This window comes from Lolium rigidum, chromosome 6 (assembly GCF_022539505.1).
Source record: "Lolium rigidum isolate FL_2022 chromosome 6, APGP_CSIRO_Lrig_0.1, whole genome shotgun sequence".
Classification (NCBI taxonomy): Eukaryota; Viridiplantae; Streptophyta; class Magnoliopsida; order Poales; family Poaceae; genus Lolium; species Lolium rigidum.
In genome coordinates this window covers 99,467,838-99,485,922 of record NC_061513.1, presented here as the reverse complement: position 1 = coordinate 99,485,922, position 18,085 = coordinate 99,467,838, and the positions used below count along the sequence as shown (strand labels likewise).

Below are 18,085 nucleotides of genomic sequence, written 5' to 3'. Positions count from 1 at the left end.
GAGGGACTCCACCTCCATGGCCGGCCAACCCTAGAGGGGGAGGAGTCCCAAGTGGACTCCCCTATGGGGGCCGGCCACCCCCCACATGGAAGGGGGGAATCCCACCCCAAGTGGGATTCCCACCTTGGGTAGGTTTCCCTATCACATGGAAGGTTTTTGGTTCGGGTCTTATTCGGAGACTTGTAGTCCAACCCTTGGGGCTTCCACCTATATAATGAGGGACAAGGGGAGGGGGCCGGCCACCTCAAGACCACAGCCTGGCCGCCCCCCTCAAGTGGCCGGCCACCCCCACCCAAACCCTAGCCGCCCCCCTCTCCTCCATAAGCTCCCGCACGCTTAGCGAAGCTCCGCCGGAGTTCTCCACCACCACCGACACCACGACGTCGTGCTGTCGGATTCAAGAGGAGCTACTACTTCCGCTGCCCGCTGGAACGGGAGGTGGACGTCGTCTTCATCAACAACCGAACGTGTGACCGAGTATGGAGGTGCTGCCCGTTCGTGGCGCCGGTGATCAAGATCTTCTACGCGCTTTTGCAAGCGGCAAGTGAACGTCTACCGCAGCAACAAGAGCCTCATCTTGTAGGCTTTGGAATCTCTTCAAGGGTGAGACTCGATAAACCCCTCGTTGCTACCGTCTTCTAGATTGCATCTTGGCTTGGATTGCGTGTTCGCGGTAGGAAATTTTTTGTTTTATATGCAACGTTATCCTACAGAAGGGTAGCGGCCCACGTCTCAGGGCAGGCGAGTAGCCCTCGTACATCGCACCGTCGTACGCCGACGATGACGGCGTAAACCCGTCCATGCCGCCGGCGGCGTAGGTGTCATGGAACATGGCCGTGGCCGGCGACGCCGACGAGAAGGAAGGAGATCCGACCATACCTTGGGTAGGCCATGGCCCGGGGAATTGGGCGATGCGCGGGCGGCCGAAGTTGATGGAGATCAGTGATAACGCGTGAAGCACACGTCCGTTGGGAACCCCAAGAGGAAGGTGTGATGCGTACAGCAGCAAGTTTTCCCTCAGTAAGAAACCAAGGTTATCGAACCAGTAGGAGATGAAGGCCACGTGAAGGTTGTTGGTGGAGGAGTGTAGTGCGGCGCAACACCGGGATTCCGGCGCCAACGTGGAACCTGCACAACACAGTCAAAATACTTTGCCCCAACTTAACGAGTGAGGTTGTCAATCTCACCGGCTTGCTTTGTAAACAAAGGATTAAACGTATGGTGTGGAGAATGATGTTTGTTTGCAAAGAACAGCAGAGAACAATGATTGCAGCAGATTGTATTCAGATGTAAAAGAATGGACCGGGGTCCATAGTTCACTAGTGGTGTCTCTCCAATAAGAAATAGCATGTTGGGTGAACAAATTACAGTTGGGCAATTGACAAATAGAGAGGGCATAACAATGCATATACATATCATGATGACTAATATGAGATTTACTTAGGGCATTACGACAAATTACATAGACCGCTATCCAACATGCATCTATGCCTAAAAATTCCACCTTCGGGTTAGCATCCGCACCCCTTCCAGTATTAAGTTGCAAACAACAGACAATTGCATTAAGTATGGTGCGTAATGTAATCAACACAAATATCCTTAGACGAAGCATTGATGTTTTATCCCTAGTGGCAACGAGCACATCCACAACCTTAGAACTTTACGTCACTTGTCCCGGATTCAATGGAGGCATGAACCCACAATCGAGCATAAATACTCCCTCTTGGAGTTACAAGTATCAACTTGGCTAGAGCCTCTACTAGCAACGGAGAGCATGCAAGATCATAAACAACACATATATGATAGATCAATAATCAACTTGACATAGTATTCCATATTCATCGGATCCCAACAAACACAACATGTAGCATTACAAATAGACGATCTTGATCATGATAGGCAGCTCACAAGATCTAAACATGATAGCACAAGAGGAGAAGACAACCATCTAGCTACTGCTATGGACCCATAGTCCAAGGATGAACTACTCACACATCAGTCCGGAGGCGATCATGGTGATGTAGAGTCCTCCGGGTGATGAATCCCTTCTCCGGCAGGGTGCCGGAGGCGATCTCCTGAATCCCCCGAGATGGGATTGGCGGCGGCGGCGTCACAATAACTTTTCTCGTATCGTGGCTCTCAGTAATAGGGTTTTCGCGACGGAGGGAATAAATAGGCGGAAGGGCAGAGTCGGGGGAGGCACGAGGGCCCCACCCCATAGGCCGGCGCGGGCCCCTCCTTGGCCACGCCGCCCTATGGTGTGGGCGCCCCGTGGCCCCACTTCGTATCTCCTTCGGTCTTCTGGAAAGCTCCGTGCAAAATAAGACCCTGGGCTTTTGTTTCGTCCAATTCCGAGAATATTTCCTGTGTAGGATTTCTGAAACCAAAAACAACGTAAAACGAGAACCGGCGCTTCGACATCTTGTTAATAGGTTAGTGCCGGAAAATGCGTATAAATGATATAAAGTGTGTATAAAACATGTGAGTATTGTCATAAAACTAGCATGAAATATAAGAAATTACAGATACGTTTGAGACGTATCAATCAGCCTCTCCTATTCCTCCTCCGCTGCCGCCACCCTCTTCGCGTTGCACTTCTTCTCCCTATCCGCCCGACCGCGAGTTTCGTTCCGCCGCCGCTCCACATCCGCCGCCCACTCCCCGTTTGAGATGCCCGACGACCTCTGTTTTGGCGCCCGCGGCTTCCTCGCTGTCGGGGCACCATCGGCGGCGAGCTTCTTCGGTGGCATGGTGGTGGAAGGGAAGAGGAGGAGCTGCAACTGTGGGGGAGAATGGCGGTAGCTCCGAAATTCGGCGGGGAAAATAGTTCTATGCGTCACAATTTGGGGAGAAAACAAAATTAATGGAGGGAACTTCCAGTTGTGTCACCGACAACGTGGGCCCGCTCGACGTTTCACGCGTTTTTGTTTCGTTCGGAGTTCCCAGCCGGGCCTCGGGAACCCGGGGATGGCCTGAGCTCTTCGGACGGATGAAAGGCCTAATCCGAACGAAAACGAGAAGCTGGGACGTGACTGAGCCGTTTTTATCCATCCGAATGAAAAAAAACGTCATCGAGGCCTCGTCGGAGAGACAGCTCTTACCACCAATAACCACAGGTGTATCATTCTTCTTACTCCAATCTTCCTTGTCTTCCATTCAGAGCGAGGGAGAAATTTGGGCTGCAAAGCACTAATTTTGTCATTTTCACTCTAACGCGCATTTTGGCCCAAAGCCTAGCAAATGCGCAAAGCGATGTCCCAGCTCATGGCAACGAGGAAGCAGAGCCCAGAGACTCTCTCAAAGAAAAAGCAGAGCCCAGATAATCTGCCACGTCAGCGATCCGCGGCCGTCACGCTCTGGACCAATCATTCTCGAGCACACGGATAGCGTGTTTCTGCAAGCGAATCCTAGCCGTCCATGGACCACCATCCCGAAACCTTTCCACAAAACTGTCACTGGAAACCGCCTCGGTCCACGCGTCTCCAGCCACCAAACCGCGCCTTAAATACAGCCCACCTCGTCATCCTCCTTCCACTATTCAGACTTTCCCCATCCAGTCTGCTCGCCATCCAATTCGAATCCAGATCGAGAAGAGAGGACCGCCATGGCCCGTACCAAGCAGACCGCCCGCAAGTCCACCGGCGGCAAGGCCCCCCGGAAGCAGCTCGCCACCAAGGTTCGTCTCGCCCTCGCCGCCGGCCGCCCCCTCCCCTCTCGGTTCCGATCCGCCACCGGCTACCGTCTGCTACGGTTTTCCCTGACGTTCTTCTGTCTTAATCGTGTCTCAGGCCGCGAGGAAGTCGGCCCCGACCACCGGCGGCGTCAAGAAGCCCCACCGCTACAGGCCCGGCACGGTGGCGCTGCGCGAGATCCGCAAGTACCAGAAGAGCACGGAGCTGCTCATCCGCAAGCTCCCCTTCCAGCGCCTCGTCCGCGAGATCGCGCAGGACTTCAAGACCGACCTGCGCTTCCAGAGCCACGCCGTGCTCGCGCTCCAGGAGGCCGCCGAGGCCTACCTCGTCGGCCTCTTCGAGGACACCAACCTCTGCGCCATCCACGCCAAGCGCGTCACCATCATGCCCAAGGACATCCAGCTCGCCCGACGCATCCGCGGGGAGCGCGCCTAGGCCGTCCATCTCGCGCCGATGAAGCCCGTGGTAGATCGTGATGGGGATCAAGTCGTCGTCACCAGCCTAATTCGTTGATGCCCCTTCCGGTTTGGTAGTTCCTGTTAATTTCTGTTTTAGGTCTCGTTCTGTGTTAGATCAGATATGTTCTGAAGTATTAGACATTGTCAGTGATGTTCTTTTGGTTTGCAATGAAGCAAACGTATGTTGGAAACTATTCTTGTTAGCAAGTAATTCCATCCTGTGCTTGATCATATCTCGTTGTTCTGAAATTCCGTTCTGGAGTATAAGACATTGCCAGTGATGTTCTTTTGCTTTGCGATGAAGCCGTCGATCCGGATGGGGATCAACTCGTCACAAGCCCAATTCGTTGACCCCTCTTCCCGTCTGCTAGTTCCTATTTATTGCTGTTTTGGAGTATAAGAAATTGTCAGTGATGTTCTTTTGGTTTGCCATGAAGCAAACATATGTTGGGATCTATTATTGCTAGCAAGTAATTGCATCCTGTGCTTGATCGTATTCTGTTGTTAGCAAGTAGTAATTTCATCCGGTGCTTGATGGTATCCTGTTGTTCTGAGACGTATGTTAGCTGCACATTGCTCGTCCTTTCTCGACCGGGAATTGTTTGGTTGGCATGAGATTGTTTGCGTGTAACGGGTGTAATGGTTCTTGCTGGTTGCTGCTTCGGGCTGTCAGCACCTTCAGCTTCATGCTTACAGTAATCTACTGTACATTTTATGATTATAAGGATACAATTAGATTACAATCGGGCTGTCAGCTGTACATTACCAACAAAGAAACAAGTATTAGCTGTTCTTTCAAGTGGAAAAATAGTGCATAATTTTGCTAGGTGATGAAGACATGAAATTAAATTGGTTTGAACTCAATTCTATTTTCTGTGGGAGTTCAACCTTTATATATTTAGCCAGATATTACAGGGATGGACGGGATCGAAATGTCGAGTAGCTCTTCTCCACGTCGATTTGACTTGCAGTTTTCTGAGCACTTGCACAATGACATTTTGGCATAGAACAAGTGTAATTGCCGAATGCGACCATGGCGTTAGCTGTCGAGAACATCAGCAGCAGTATGTCCTCTTAGTTCATGAGCAATGGTGGCATACACAACTAGCTGTTCCATGTAAAAAAGTTGTCAGAAGCAACATGGTCAATTTTATATCTCCAATGAAAGCTACAACTTTAGTTAGAAAAAGGGAGTGTCTAACCATCATCTAGCTGAAAATGCAATTCGGCATAAGTTAGATTTTGACTACAGTAGTACTCATTAACTCAGTTTTCCCCGCTTCCATCCTCATTCCAATCAGTCCGGGAGTTGGAAAAAACCAATCCATTCATTACACTTGAGTCCAGTTTTCTGTCCAGTTATTTCAATCTCTACTACCTTTCACTTAATCAATTCCCGCCTTGCAATTAAAAACATGGACTAGAAAAAAAAGGAAAGTTCATGCGAACAACAAAAAAATGGGCCTCCTATTTCTGGGCCTGTCTACGAACTACCACCACGTCAACATCTCTCTTCTTTCTCCTCACGCAAATACACCGGAACCAAAGAGGACGGCCACCAAAACAGGGAAACTAGACGAGGATCATTGGGGAAAGAAAGAGAGAGATCCAAAGATGTGCAACAAAAACTTCTGGATCTCATCCACTCTCTGCACATGTTTTTCACCACCGCACACCTCCTTGCCAGTACATCTATCTGCATAATTCTTGATCTAGAAATGTAGCCCTCTATTAATTGTTTTTATCTGCATAGAAATGGTCGACAGTATTATGAAAAAAATACAAAAACCCTCATGATTAAGTGAAATAAAGCCCATAGCCAAGCATCTTACCACTGATGAGTACAAAAATATAGAAGGCTGCAGTCATTTCTGAAAATAGGGTACCTAATGAGCAAAATACAGGTAGTCATGTACTAAAAATTGCACTGAATACTAAGATCACTACTCACACTGAATCAGATTTACACTAACAAAAAAAGGTGACTATATGATAACCTAAAAACTACAATGCAGAGAAATTGAGAAATAGACTACAACTCTAGAATGCATAGACAGCCTTAGGTGACTAATAGACTGCAACTTTGGAATTAGCTCTACCTAGCACTGAGTATCACTAATAGGCACACATAGTAAAACTGGGTGGTGTGCCATCGCTAGAGACAATGAGTGTGACACCATTTTCATGGATGTCGGTTATCTTCAGTACGCTGCTGAACCTCTCCTCTCTGAACTGAATGCCTTGCTGCAAGCTATCCAGATCGCTGACCAGATGGGAATTGGTCAGGTTGTCTTTGCTATCAAGTACTCGTGCTGGCCATCAAGTCCAACAAATATGACCTGTCGCCACTAGGTGCTCTGTGAGGCAAAGTTCCAGCTACGTACGTGTTTCAGCAAGTATGAGATCATTTATGAACCACGAAACTGTAACAAGGCAGCTCATGTGCTGGCCGTATTAGGTGCAGGTGGGGGTCAAAAATATTACCAGGTTTGGTTAGATAACCCCCTGTTGCTGTAATTCGTGTTCTGTTCAGCGACTCTGCCGACGAAAGCTAATGGAATGTGAGAGTTCTACACCGGAAAAAACTGGGTGGTGTGGCATACCCGTCATTTTCTGTTATGTCCAAACTTCTACAGCGTTGTACAGCAACTCTTGGAATTAGCTTCTAGTACCCATGGTGATGACCTGAGAATAAAGTGAAGAGTTAAATAAAGAAGAAGAATTAAAGAGATAGATATATAATAATTTAGAAGTATCGGTTCCTAGAGCTTAAGTGCAAGGCCAATTGGACTTGTTCGCTGGATGTTACATCTGGAAGAATGTACGAATCATGACCCTATCAATGACCGATCCTGGCAAAGGAAATTTCTAAGCAAGCTAAAAAATGAAAAAGGGGCCTGTACTTAAACAATACCGCAGACTAAAAAAGTGTGCGGAACTGAGATACTAACAAAGCTACTTACTAACAAATGGCCATGGTTGTCATCATCTTCTTCCGCGCAGTCGAGGGAGCACACGGTGAACAGAAAATACTAATCATAAAACGGAGAAAGAAACTGAGATAATGAAGAAGGCAAGATTGAGCAAATAAAGAACAGAAAGTAATAAAATGACATAGATGAACTGGAGAAGGAATGACTGAGCAAAGAGGAATCCAAGAGAGAAGATAAATAATGAAGAATGAAGAAAAAGCTTGAAAGAGACAAACATGAACTGAAGAAAGAGACATAGATGAACTGAAGAAGAAAGGACTAAGCAAAGAGGAATGAACAAAAATGAGACAACTTAGAGAATCAAAGAATGAAGGGAAATAACGAAACTCCAAAAATATGAGAGAATCAAAGCTAAAAAATGAGAACGAAGACTAAGACTGAAAAACTGAATGCCTGAGTTAATGATAATTTATAGAAAGACTAATATCTGAAGAATACTTAAAACTGAAGATAAGACTGATAGAAGACTGGCTGAGCAAACAAGACTGACAATACACAATAAACTAAAGAAAGAAGATTGAGCAAATATTTGCTAAACTGATAGACTAAGAATGATAATACTAAGAGAAGATTGACTGAACAAATAAGACCAAGAATGGGCTAAACTGAAGAAATAAGAGGTAAACTGAGAGGATGGGATACTAGAATGGTGACTGGTATGACTGAACAAATGATAATGAGGGACTGAAGAAACTGAGCATAATGAGGAAAATGAAAGCTGAAGAATGATAATTGAGGACTGGTCAAAGAGAAAACAGAACTTAGTGACAGAGGAAACTCCCGCCGGCATGATAACCCATTACTCCAAGTGGGCGTGGATGCCCGCCACACGATCCTCGTAGACGTCATAGGCTAACGCCTCAAGTGTACATGGCAGGCTTCAACAAATGATAAGTGGACTACGTCGCCGTGTTCCTCAGCATTGCTGGTAGTTTGAATACATCCCCAAGGGCACCTGCAGGATCCTCTTCAAAATCCTTGACAGCACCGGTTTTTCTACAATTTAGAGGAAATTTATAGCTAACGGATGGATAAAAATCAGATTTTGGTACTTCCTCACTTGATGCGTTGTTTTGCTCGTGGCTCTCAACACTGGATTAGACATGGTCGGACACTGAATAACCATAAGGGGATTAAATTTACCTTCATATGCAAATACTGAAGCAATGGTTCAAACCAAATCATCCAATGCACTCTCAGAACTTCGGAACATATGCTCACTGATGGCATATCCCTGTATCACATATGAACATATTTGCTCACTGCTCAATGCCAAATAAGTAATTATGTTCAGTTCATGGGGAAACAAGACAGAATAAACCATGAATTAAAGAACTAAAGTGATTCCGTGTGACATGAAATTAAGTAGCACTGACTTACCCATCAGAGTCTCTCCACTTTGCAGAACAGCACAAAAATCACATGCGAAACATACGGAAATCCCCTTAATATGTGACTCGCAAACCTGGATTTGACCTACTCATGTGCTCAAAAGGTAGCTAAGAGTGGGACTGCAAATTATCTCATCCTGGTAACCATAATAAATGGGGAAATTTCAGCCAAAACACACCCCGCTCACCTCGCACCTCGCAAAATAAGAAATCTGACGCCCAGAATCAACCCCCCTACGTTCTCACAGATCTGGATCCCCAAAATCAAACCTCCCCGCATATTATCAAAAGCTCCAAAAACACGGAGCGACCATGGTGCCGAGCAGAAAAAGCTTGTCGGGAACTGAGGAAGGCGAACTATCGGCAAACTGGTGACGTACCCTGCCCGCCGGTGCCGGCAGCTTCCCCGGCCTCCTCGATCCGTCGGTCTCCTCAGCGTTTTCTCCGACCTCCCCTAGCTCTTCCTCTTTCAGTGAATAGAGAAACAGACACGGCGTGGAAGGGAATGACGGCCCAAAGAAATGATCGGAAAAAACAAGAGCAAAGGAACCGGGTTGTCTCGGTAGGAAAAAAAACCAGAACAAGAACCAACCCGACAGCTGAAGCAAACAACCTCGCGCGGGGGCATCGTGATTCACGCTAGATTCCGCGATTGAACGGCCACAGATCTGACTGATGGCGAATTGTAAAATCAGCTAGCTGAAATTTAGCAAAAGTGTAGAAAAAAGAGAAAAAGGACCCCACAAATATAATACTATGTATCTTTTTCTCTCTCCAAAAAGCATGCTTTTAAGGCTTAAGGGCATCTCCAACCGGGCGACCCAAACGGACGCGCTGGGCCGTCCGTTTTGGGCCGTTTGCGTGGCCGCCCGGACACGCGGACAGCGCCCCGCGTCCGCGTGTCCGTTTGGGTCGCACGCGGCGCCCAACGCGGCGACCCAAAGAGACGCCACGTGGTTCGTCTTCGCTGCGCGGCGCCGCGCCATGGCGAGCCTCGACGGGACGGCCATGGCGGGGAGGTGGAACGCGCGGGAAAGATCCCGCGCGCACCAAGGTTCCGCGCGCGCGAACGCATCGTGGCGCGCGCTCGCGCCCAAGTTTCCCGCCGGACCGCCGGCTATAAAGACGGCGGCGGTCTCGCCTGAACCGCATCACCGTTCTCTTCCCTCCACCTTGTCCGGCGCCATGCCGCGCACCCTTCGGTCCACATGGGCCAAGCTCTCCTCGCCGCCGGGCCGGGTTCCCGCGGACGGACGAGGAGGAGCGCGCGGACTCGCGGTGGGTCGCCAGACGACGAGGCGCTCCGCGTCGCTGCCGAGGCGGCGGCAAAGAAGGCCGGTGACGCGGAGATGGGGGAAGCGGCCGCGGAGGGCGGCACGAGACCGCGGACGGGCGGGTACGCGGCCGTGGAGGAGGGCGGACGCCGCGGAGGAGCCGTCGCCGCGGAGGACCTCGCGATGGCGAACATCAACGCCGCCATCGAGGAGCGTCTCGCCGACCTCACGCGCGTGACGAAGGAGCACGAGGGCATGCGGCGGGCCGGCCGCCGCCGCTAGGCGACCTCCTCGGCCGGAAGAGCGAGGCTGCTCGCTATGCGAGCAGCCCGTGACCTCATCCGGATGCTGCGTCGCCCGAGCGGCGCGCCGGGGAGGATCGTTGCGTCGGCGGAGCGCGGCCGGCAGAGCGCATGCGCCGGCGGCGGGACAACCACGAGGCCCGGGCCGCCGGCCGCGTCCGCTTGGAGGCGCGCACCGCTGTGGAACGCGCCGACCTGCGAGGAGCTTGAGCTATGCGGGAAGCGGATGGTTCCGCCGCGAGAGGCGGAGCGCGAGCGCGCCCGAGCTGCGCGGGCGGAAAGGAGGAGGATGATGCCCTCCGTCCAGGCTGCCGAGGCCCGCGAAGCCGCCCGCGCCGCCGCCGACGCCGCCGCGCCGCCGCCGACGCGCCACCCGGCCCGTAGGAAGGCTGGAGTGGAATCCTCACGCGTACGAGCCGCCCGCGTCGAGTGAAATCCACGGCCCCGACGGCGAGCCGGCGAGGAGTCGCCGGCGAGGCCGCCGGCCCCGTACGTATTTAGGGTAGAAGTAGTAGCTAAAAAAATTGTAATGAGTTCTATTTAATGAAAAATATTATTTATGCCTATGACACGCGGGCCGGGGCGGACGGCGGGCGGACGCGGCGACCGGCCTTTCGCGTCCGCGGCCACGCAAACCCGGCCAAGATTTGGGCCGGGTTTGCGTCGTCCGGACGCCGCGGGCATCCGTTTTAGGGATGGGTCCGCGCGCTGGGCCGGGTTTTTGTCCAGCTGGACCCATCCGGACGCGCGGGCGCGGGATGGGTCGCCCGGTTGGAGATGCCCTAAGATCCCACTTCCTGAAGAGAAGGCTGCCTCCTTATCCGAACCTACTTTGAACCATCCGAATCTAGTTAAAGGTGTGAGGCAGTAGCTCCAGGGCAGTGCATTGGGCATGCCCTTAGGGCATGGCCAATGGTATGCCCCAACATACTTCCCCACAGATCCAACTAGGCTCGGATGCCACCGTGTAGGCTAAAAAGTGGTTTGGGTGAGGAAGTCGCTGCCTGCAGAGGAGGCGGGATCCTCAGGTAAAAAGAAGAAGAAAAGATGGGAAAAGCTTAAGAGGAAGAGAAAAGCTGGGAGCAGATTGAACCGGTGTGGGCTGGCATGTGCTGCATGCTCACGTCACAAGGCTACTGCTGCGTTGGGCAGAGGCGAATCTCAATTATAGCTTCACAGACTTGTGCTGATGTGGTTTCACTGAGGCGACTAGTTGATACTTCTTCGTTTGTACATGCCCTTAGCAGCAGGTGCCCTTTTCTTTCAGAGAAGAAAAACACGCATTGGCAACAATCGTTGTCATATCATTGCATATTTGCATCCATCAAGCTAAACTGAAACGTTTCTGATCTCTATTGGATGGAGATAACACGAGACATGGAAAATCTACAGAGTTCCGATCGATCCTGCCTAGCCGCCAGGTTGAGACACAGAGACATTCTAGGGACACTGCGTACAACTCCGGCAAGATACGCTTCTTTGTCCACTCAACTGATCTACCGACGCATAATTGAAGTATACTACATGATCACGCCTTTCTCAACTCCGCATGAAATATGATGCAGAGATATCAGGCAGCATTTGGTATGGTTTCATTATCGCCCATACATGCTTTGGTTGTCGGCTAAACAAAGTCCGTCCTTTTCGTGATTGGACGAGCGATCTTCCGGAACTAAACGCCAGTTTTTAGAATTGAGATACTGCCACTGGCCTCCAATAAACAACACAAATGCAAAGACAGTACGGGAAACTTTCCACTGCAAACAAGCTTGTGTAAATAGTGATGAAAGTGGCACTCTTAACTTAGCTAGCTGGAGCCTGGAGGGCACCTTATTAATCTTTTTTCCATTCTTCATGTCCTATCGAAATCACCTCGGGGTTCTAAAACTACAGTACTATTACAATAACAAGAGCATATAGTTTATCAAAACAAAGATTATTGGATTAAATGCTCTAGTTTTTCAACCTCCCTCCGATTCAAAAATAATTATCACGTTTTTTGTTCAAGTTTAAGCTAAAATGACGATACTTATTATGGATAGAAGTGAATTGAAAATTACATTATTGCATGCCGTGTGAGTCATTGGATCCTGGTCACAAAGGGGAAGTTGTTCCATCTCAACTCCCAAGCTATGCGTTGTGCTTTGCCATGCTTTTATATTTTTGTTTGAGAACTAATGGCCGCCCGGTTTAGATCGGCTTCAAAGAGGGGAGCTTCTTTTCGCCGCTTGATGCGGCGTCGTAAATCCGCGCCGCGTGAAGCGACCCCGTATGGGCCGTCCCATTTGGCTTCGTTCGCAGCTTTTTTCGCAGGAACACAATCAAAGTTTGGATAATTTCAAAATCCAAATAAATTCAAAATCTATTCAAATTTCAAAATACGAAGGAGATAAAAATCATAAAAAAAGCAAAATCCGTTAAATTCAATTTCCAAACAAATCAAATCCTGAACAAAAATCCAAATGATATCCAAAATTTCAACAATTTTCAAATCTGAACCTTTTTTCCCCTCAAAAAGAAATCCGATGAACCTCAAAATCTGAACCAATTTAAAATTTCAACATTTTTTTAAAATCTGAATATTATTCCAAAATTTGAAAAAATAGAAAAAAATCTAACAGGAAAACAGAAGCAGAAAAAAAAACGGAGGAAAAACCGAAACACAGAAAATAGGTCAGAAATTTTAAACAGGGGTGGGATCTGGGGTGCGCGGCGTGAGTTATACACGCCACATTAGGGCTCGTTTGGTTGTAGGGGGTCCAAAACCCAGGGAACTACTCCCCTGACGCGAATTTTCCTGGGCGCTCGGGAACCCCACGCTTCCCCTCCCGCTCGGGGAAATCAAGTTTTGCTATTTGGATAAAAAAAGCAGGGAACAGAGTGGAACTGAACGGAACATGCCAAATTCGAAAGTAAGGCCAAAATAGTACGTTCTTTCAAAAAAATTGAAAATTCTGGCATACAAATTAATACAGAAATTTCAAGGAATACTCACACCACAACAACATAAGCATACATCATTTTGTAAATCTCCAGGCAAATAATGGGACACCAATCATAAACATAATAGTAAATAGCCGCCACGACATACGCTAGTCCGCTCCTACGGCTGCTCCGCTCGCCAACGAGGGGCTCGAGCAAGGCCGCGCCGATAGAGGGCTAGTACCTGAGCAGGGAAGCAAGGTTGTGCCGCTTCCGTTCCTGCTTCGACCTTGTCGCCACGCTCCCGTTTTCGTCCCTCGCGGGAGCTTGCCCACCAAGTCTCTTCCTCATCGACAACGCCACCAGAGCACCGAAGCTCACGCTCTCTTCCAAGCTTGCCGATCGACCACAGTGAGCTCACACTCTCTTCCTCCGCTTTCTCCCACCCTTTTCCGTGACCACATCCAACACACCTCATCCGTGGGGAGCATGCCCGCCATGGCCGACGACATGGACGCTTTTCCTCGAGCGCGCACCCTCCGCCCATCCTCCTGCAGTTTCAGTGAAAAAAATTTAGGTTTAGATTAACATGAATCTTCATTGTCAGATGTAAACGCACTATATGCACGAAACCGGTTGAAAGTGCTACAACTCTACAATACCAACCTATTACAGCAAAAAGGACAGTTTTTTTTCTTCTTCGAAGGTTATTTGATGAAGTTTTGCTTTCAAAAGCTGCACTGCCTTCTTTTTTAGTGCTGCAACACATACCAGACATTGTAAACCATGCAGCACTGGTGAAGTCTGAAATAAAGAATAGATAACTTCCTAATACGCAGTTATAAACTCAAGTTATACTCAATGCAACAGAAGAAAAAAACAAGGAAGAAACTTTCAGTTCCTCCAACACCATGAAAAAAATAACAGAGAACAGATAATCCACATATCAAAAGAGCAGTTAGGATAATCCACATAAACACGAGCAACAGCGTAAATTCTTCATGGCATTTGCAGATAACATAGATTGCAACGAAATAACAGATAACATAGAATGCAGATAACAGGGATAACTGTAAAAGTGGCAACAATCAGAAGTCTCGTTTATATACAAGTTATGATGCCCCAGGGATGAACAATCATCATTCAGGAACCAGTGTACTATATATACAAAACGAAAGGGTGCAGAGGATGCTTACAGCCGGACCCGGAGGCCGACGTCGCGGATGAAGGAGCAGTAGGTGGCCTGGAGCTGGGCCTCCTTGCCGACGCCCATGTCGTCCTGCCTCGATGGCGACCCTCGCTCGATCTCCTCCTTGCTGAGGTACCTAAAAGAGCCATCTGTTAGAGCAGAAACCATGGTACCCTTGTGTGTACTAGATAAGAAGATAGAACTAAGTAGACAACTAGCTGAAGAGGAGGAACAATACACGACACACCTTATGTTTTTCCATGGCAGGGATTTAATTAAGCTCACGTAAGACTAACCATTAACCAAATTACTACTCCAGTACATGAAGTTATGAACCCGGTGTTTATCTAAATTTCACCAAACCAGATAGAATCAAATCCATCAATTAAACTTGAGTACCCTAGAAAACAATGCATTGGCCTGATGATCTCAGCCTTGCCGCTGCTATTTCGCATATATCATCCACGATTCCTTCCGTTGATGGCCCAAAAATCAAGCATTAAAATCGTAACAGTCGTTAAAGCTACCAATCAGAATGTTGCTTCTCTACTCACTAGCCGAACAACAGATGCAAGATTTCGTATCAAAGAAACCAATACAGTAGGGAAGTGTAAGAGAGCAAATTGCCCAAGAGTTGTTCATCTCCTCCAAGACTTCGTGTACTCCAGGATCCGTCGCCTGCAACTAAAATCAATATCAGTGATGCTGACCTCAAAGAAGAGAGCAAGAAGATGGGTAGATCTGAATATCGGGACCGCCGACCGTCCTTGTCGCCGGAGGGACAGGGATCTGGGCGGAGCAGATCTTCGGACAACCGCCACCGGAGAGGGGAAATCCGGGAGAGGAGAGGGAATTGGAGGCGATGCACTCGGTAGGCCCCTGCTCCGGTCGCCGGCGGAGGAAGAATGTTGGAGGCGTCCCATCTCTGCCCGTCGCCTTCTCCATCGCGAGACGACAGACTCGGTTTCGAGGATGCGGTTGGAGAGGGAGGCGCCAGAGGTGGGGAGGGGCGGGGCGGGGCTTGGGTCCGGTCGCCGAAGGTGGGAAGGGGATGGGAGGTGCGGTGGTTCTGTCGCCGTCGCCGTCGCCCGCGAGTCGCCTCTCGCGTCGCCTCGTGGATTCTGTTCCGCTCCTCGCTCGTGGTGGAACGGGTTCCCCGGGTTCGAAGCGGAACGGACGCGGATCGGCGGGCTGCTAGGTGTCCAAACGGTCAGGTAGTTTCGCCCAGGGTAATTCCACCCGGGGATTATCCGGCGGGGGAAAAGCTAGGGAACCCGAGCGGAATGGGGTCAACCAAACGAGCCCTTAGGCGGTTTATAAGGTTTCCTTCCAAGCGTACGTGGGATCGTTTGGGCCAATAAAGCTCGAAATCACGTTCTGGGTTCTGGGCTACGATTATTGCTGACACGTGAACAGCCCAAACCAAAGGAAGAGGGCAACGCCAGTGGGCCGATTCCGTGCCAGCCCGAACTATAACACGGTTTGTCGCTCTGCCTGTGCGGATGATGGATCAATTATACCACATCGGTTACGGGAGGAAAGGATTGAGCGATGACAGGGTATAAGAAGGGGAGCACCAGAACTGGTAGATTCATCTTTGCGCTTGGGGCAATGACCAAGCTAGTGAGGTTATACCGAGGCGCGTCAATTGCTGGTTGAAAACTATTTCCAAACCCCCTCTTTGGCCCTCACGGTCACTGAGAATTTCTGGAAGGGTTCCCTCCTTGTGAGGGTAAAGTCCACAAATCTGAATGGAAACTTCTTCTTGGTTTTGAGATCGACTTCGTTGCTAGTATGACACCATTAGGTAATGTTGGGGTTGCGATGGTGTTTGAGGGTCTCGTGGATCCATGTTGCTTTAGATTCACTCTCTCATGTGTTCAGGACAGTCTTAATCTGGCTAGACAAATGGGGTGCAACGGGATTGAAGTTATGAATCAAGGCGGGAAATTCCTTTGGTTCAGCGGCTGCTATCTATGAAGATTGTGGCCCAAGTTTTGTTTTAATTATCATAATCTAGGGAGTCAATATGACAACACACACTTTAGCTACACATTCAGATGGAGATGTGTCAACTGTGTGGCATGCAGATCCTCCTGATTTTTATTGTTTCTATGCTGGCAAACGATGTAACTATTCTATGAGCATCAAGTTTCTTACATATTTTTTCCTTATCAGGATACCGAAGGGGAGTAGAAGGTTTCTAATGAGGCGGCTTGCTTGCTTTTATATAATGAAGTGATGTTAAAAAAATAGAAGCACTCTCTCATGTCTCCTATGATCTATTCCTTTAGAAAGTTCAGGTTGCGTTCGATCTGATCGCCTAGAGGTGGAGAAGTCGTCCCTCCGTAATACTTGTACTGAAAAAGTCCCTTAGTAATACGCGAAAAGTCCCGTATGTCATCAAGGATTCAACGAGATCCATCAGACGCGGAAAAAGAAGGCTAAGTGTATTTTAGTTACTAGTTGGACTGAAACAAAGTTTTTTTTAAATGAGTGGCAATTTTTTTGCCACTATTCATTAAATAAGGAGAAGAGTCTTGACAAGACAAAGTTTCGCAACCAAAAGAAAATAAAACTAAGGGATTACTCTCCCGTTATTACATAACTCAAACACTTCGCACCCGCGCCCCCCCAAAGCTTTGCTTCGGACTTGATGATGTTGAGGAGGGTGATAGTTGGGGCGGACTTGTGGTTGAACACTCTCGCATTTCGCTCCTTCCAAATGGTCCAACTAACAATGATGGTTAGGGAGGCCAACGCCTTACGGTTGTCCTAGATCGTTCAACATCTTCATCCACCAAACCTCGAGGGTGAGGTCGTCCGTCCAATCATGGATGCGAATGGAAGGTATGCCAATCCTACATTTCATCATTCTCCAAAGACGCTTGAAGTAGCGGCAATGGAAAAAAGTGGGCCGTCGTTTTGTTTGGTTGCAAAGCGGACAACCGCCCGGCTGGTATACTAATGCAGCAATACTTGTAAGCAAGGTTGTTCAATAATGCTGGTATGTCCGGCTGCTAGCCTGCTACACGAATTTGGAGGGAGCTGCTCCACCTGTTCAAGTATCCTTTTCCCCCTTTAGGTGCATGAAACAAATTTGAAACTCTTATTATACACTACTATGCAGAACAAAACAGAAGGGCTGCACTACGCATGCAAATGCACAGTACCAACTAGCACGAATAATTTGCAAACCAGACAAAAACGAACGATCCCGCATGCCCGCATGATAGTTCCCTGAACAGAAAATGCCTTTGCCCTGGAGCTCAATCCAAAGCCTCTGAAGGAACCCTCGAGCGACCGCAGCCGGCCGGCGCGCGGCGGGGACGAACTGTTTGCTGCCCTTTTTGGCCAGGCAAAAAAGTAGGGCAGAATTTCCCCATCCCAAGTAGAGTACCAGTCTGGTCCTACACTAGTTCGCCGAACGTTCGATCCCATTCTCCGGCGGTGACCGCGACGGCGGACCAGATGTTCGCGTGCAACCAAACTACCGAAGCTGCACAAACCGACTTTTTTGCAGTACATCTAACAGCGCACAGGGGAATGCCTTTTTTATACTTGACATTTGCACCAAACCAAGGCACCAAGCTATTCTTAATACTAATTCAACTCTCCTTGCCAGTCTACCAGCCTCTAGTAAATTCCAGCGGATTCAGTCACACTGGTTTTAATCTGAAGTCGAGATGATAGTCAGTAATCTTTGGACTCCGGGTGGCAGAACGTCCAATTCTGTGATCACGTTGTAGTCTCGTAGGATCGTAGCTAGCTGGTCCTTGTTTCCTCCGCTGAAGCTGAAACCGAGAGGACCAATCTATGTTTCCTGCCGGTCTGCGCGCACGCGCGGCGATGGGGATTGGAGAA

The 18,085-nt window shown here is 49.0% G+C and overlaps 2 protein-coding genes, 1 long non-coding RNA gene and 1 other non-coding gene across 4 annotated transcripts; 2 read left to right on the top strand and 2 right to left on the bottom strand.

Moving 5' to 3' along the window:
* Positions 1-3,550: 3,550 nt before the first annotated feature.
* Positions 3,551-4,381, top strand: LOC124664453 (histone H3.3). The gene is made up of 2 exons (XM_047201970.1): positions 3,551-3,676; positions 3,789-4,381. The coding sequence occupies exons 1-2, from the start codon at positions 3,605-3,607 to the stop codon at positions 4,125-4,127; spliced, it is 411 nt and encodes a 136-aa protein (XP_047057926.1). The 5' UTR covers positions 3,551-3,604; the 3' UTR covers positions 4,128-4,381.
* A 1,027-nt stretch (positions 4,382-5,408) lies between these two features.
* On the bottom strand, positions 5,409-9,036 carry LOC124666604. Its single transcript, XR_006990946.1, has 2 exons — positions 7,114-9,036; positions 5,409-6,835 (listed from the first exon to the last, which is right to left on the bottom strand). It is a non-coding gene; the product is annotated as an uncharacterized LOC124666604 (long non-coding RNA).
* Positions 9,037-13,023: 3,987 nt separating this feature from the next.
* LOC124661771 (cyclin-T1-4-like) lies at positions 13,024-15,203 on the bottom strand. The gene is made up of 3 exons (XM_047199654.1): positions 14,229-15,203; positions 13,699-13,790; positions 13,024-13,583 (listed from the first exon to the last, which is right to left on the bottom strand). The coding sequence occupies exons 1-3, from the start codon at positions 14,387-14,389 to the stop codon at positions 13,507-13,509; spliced, it is 330 nt and encodes a 109-aa protein (XP_047055610.1). The 5' UTR covers positions 14,390-15,203; the 3' UTR covers positions 13,024-13,506.
* Positions 15,204-15,814: 611 nt separating this feature from the next.
* LOC124668944 lies at positions 15,815-15,969 on the top strand. The gene has a single exon (XR_006992006.1). It is a non-coding gene; the product is annotated as a U4 spliceosomal RNA (small nuclear RNA).
* Positions 15,970-18,085: the final 2,116 nt, after the last annotated feature.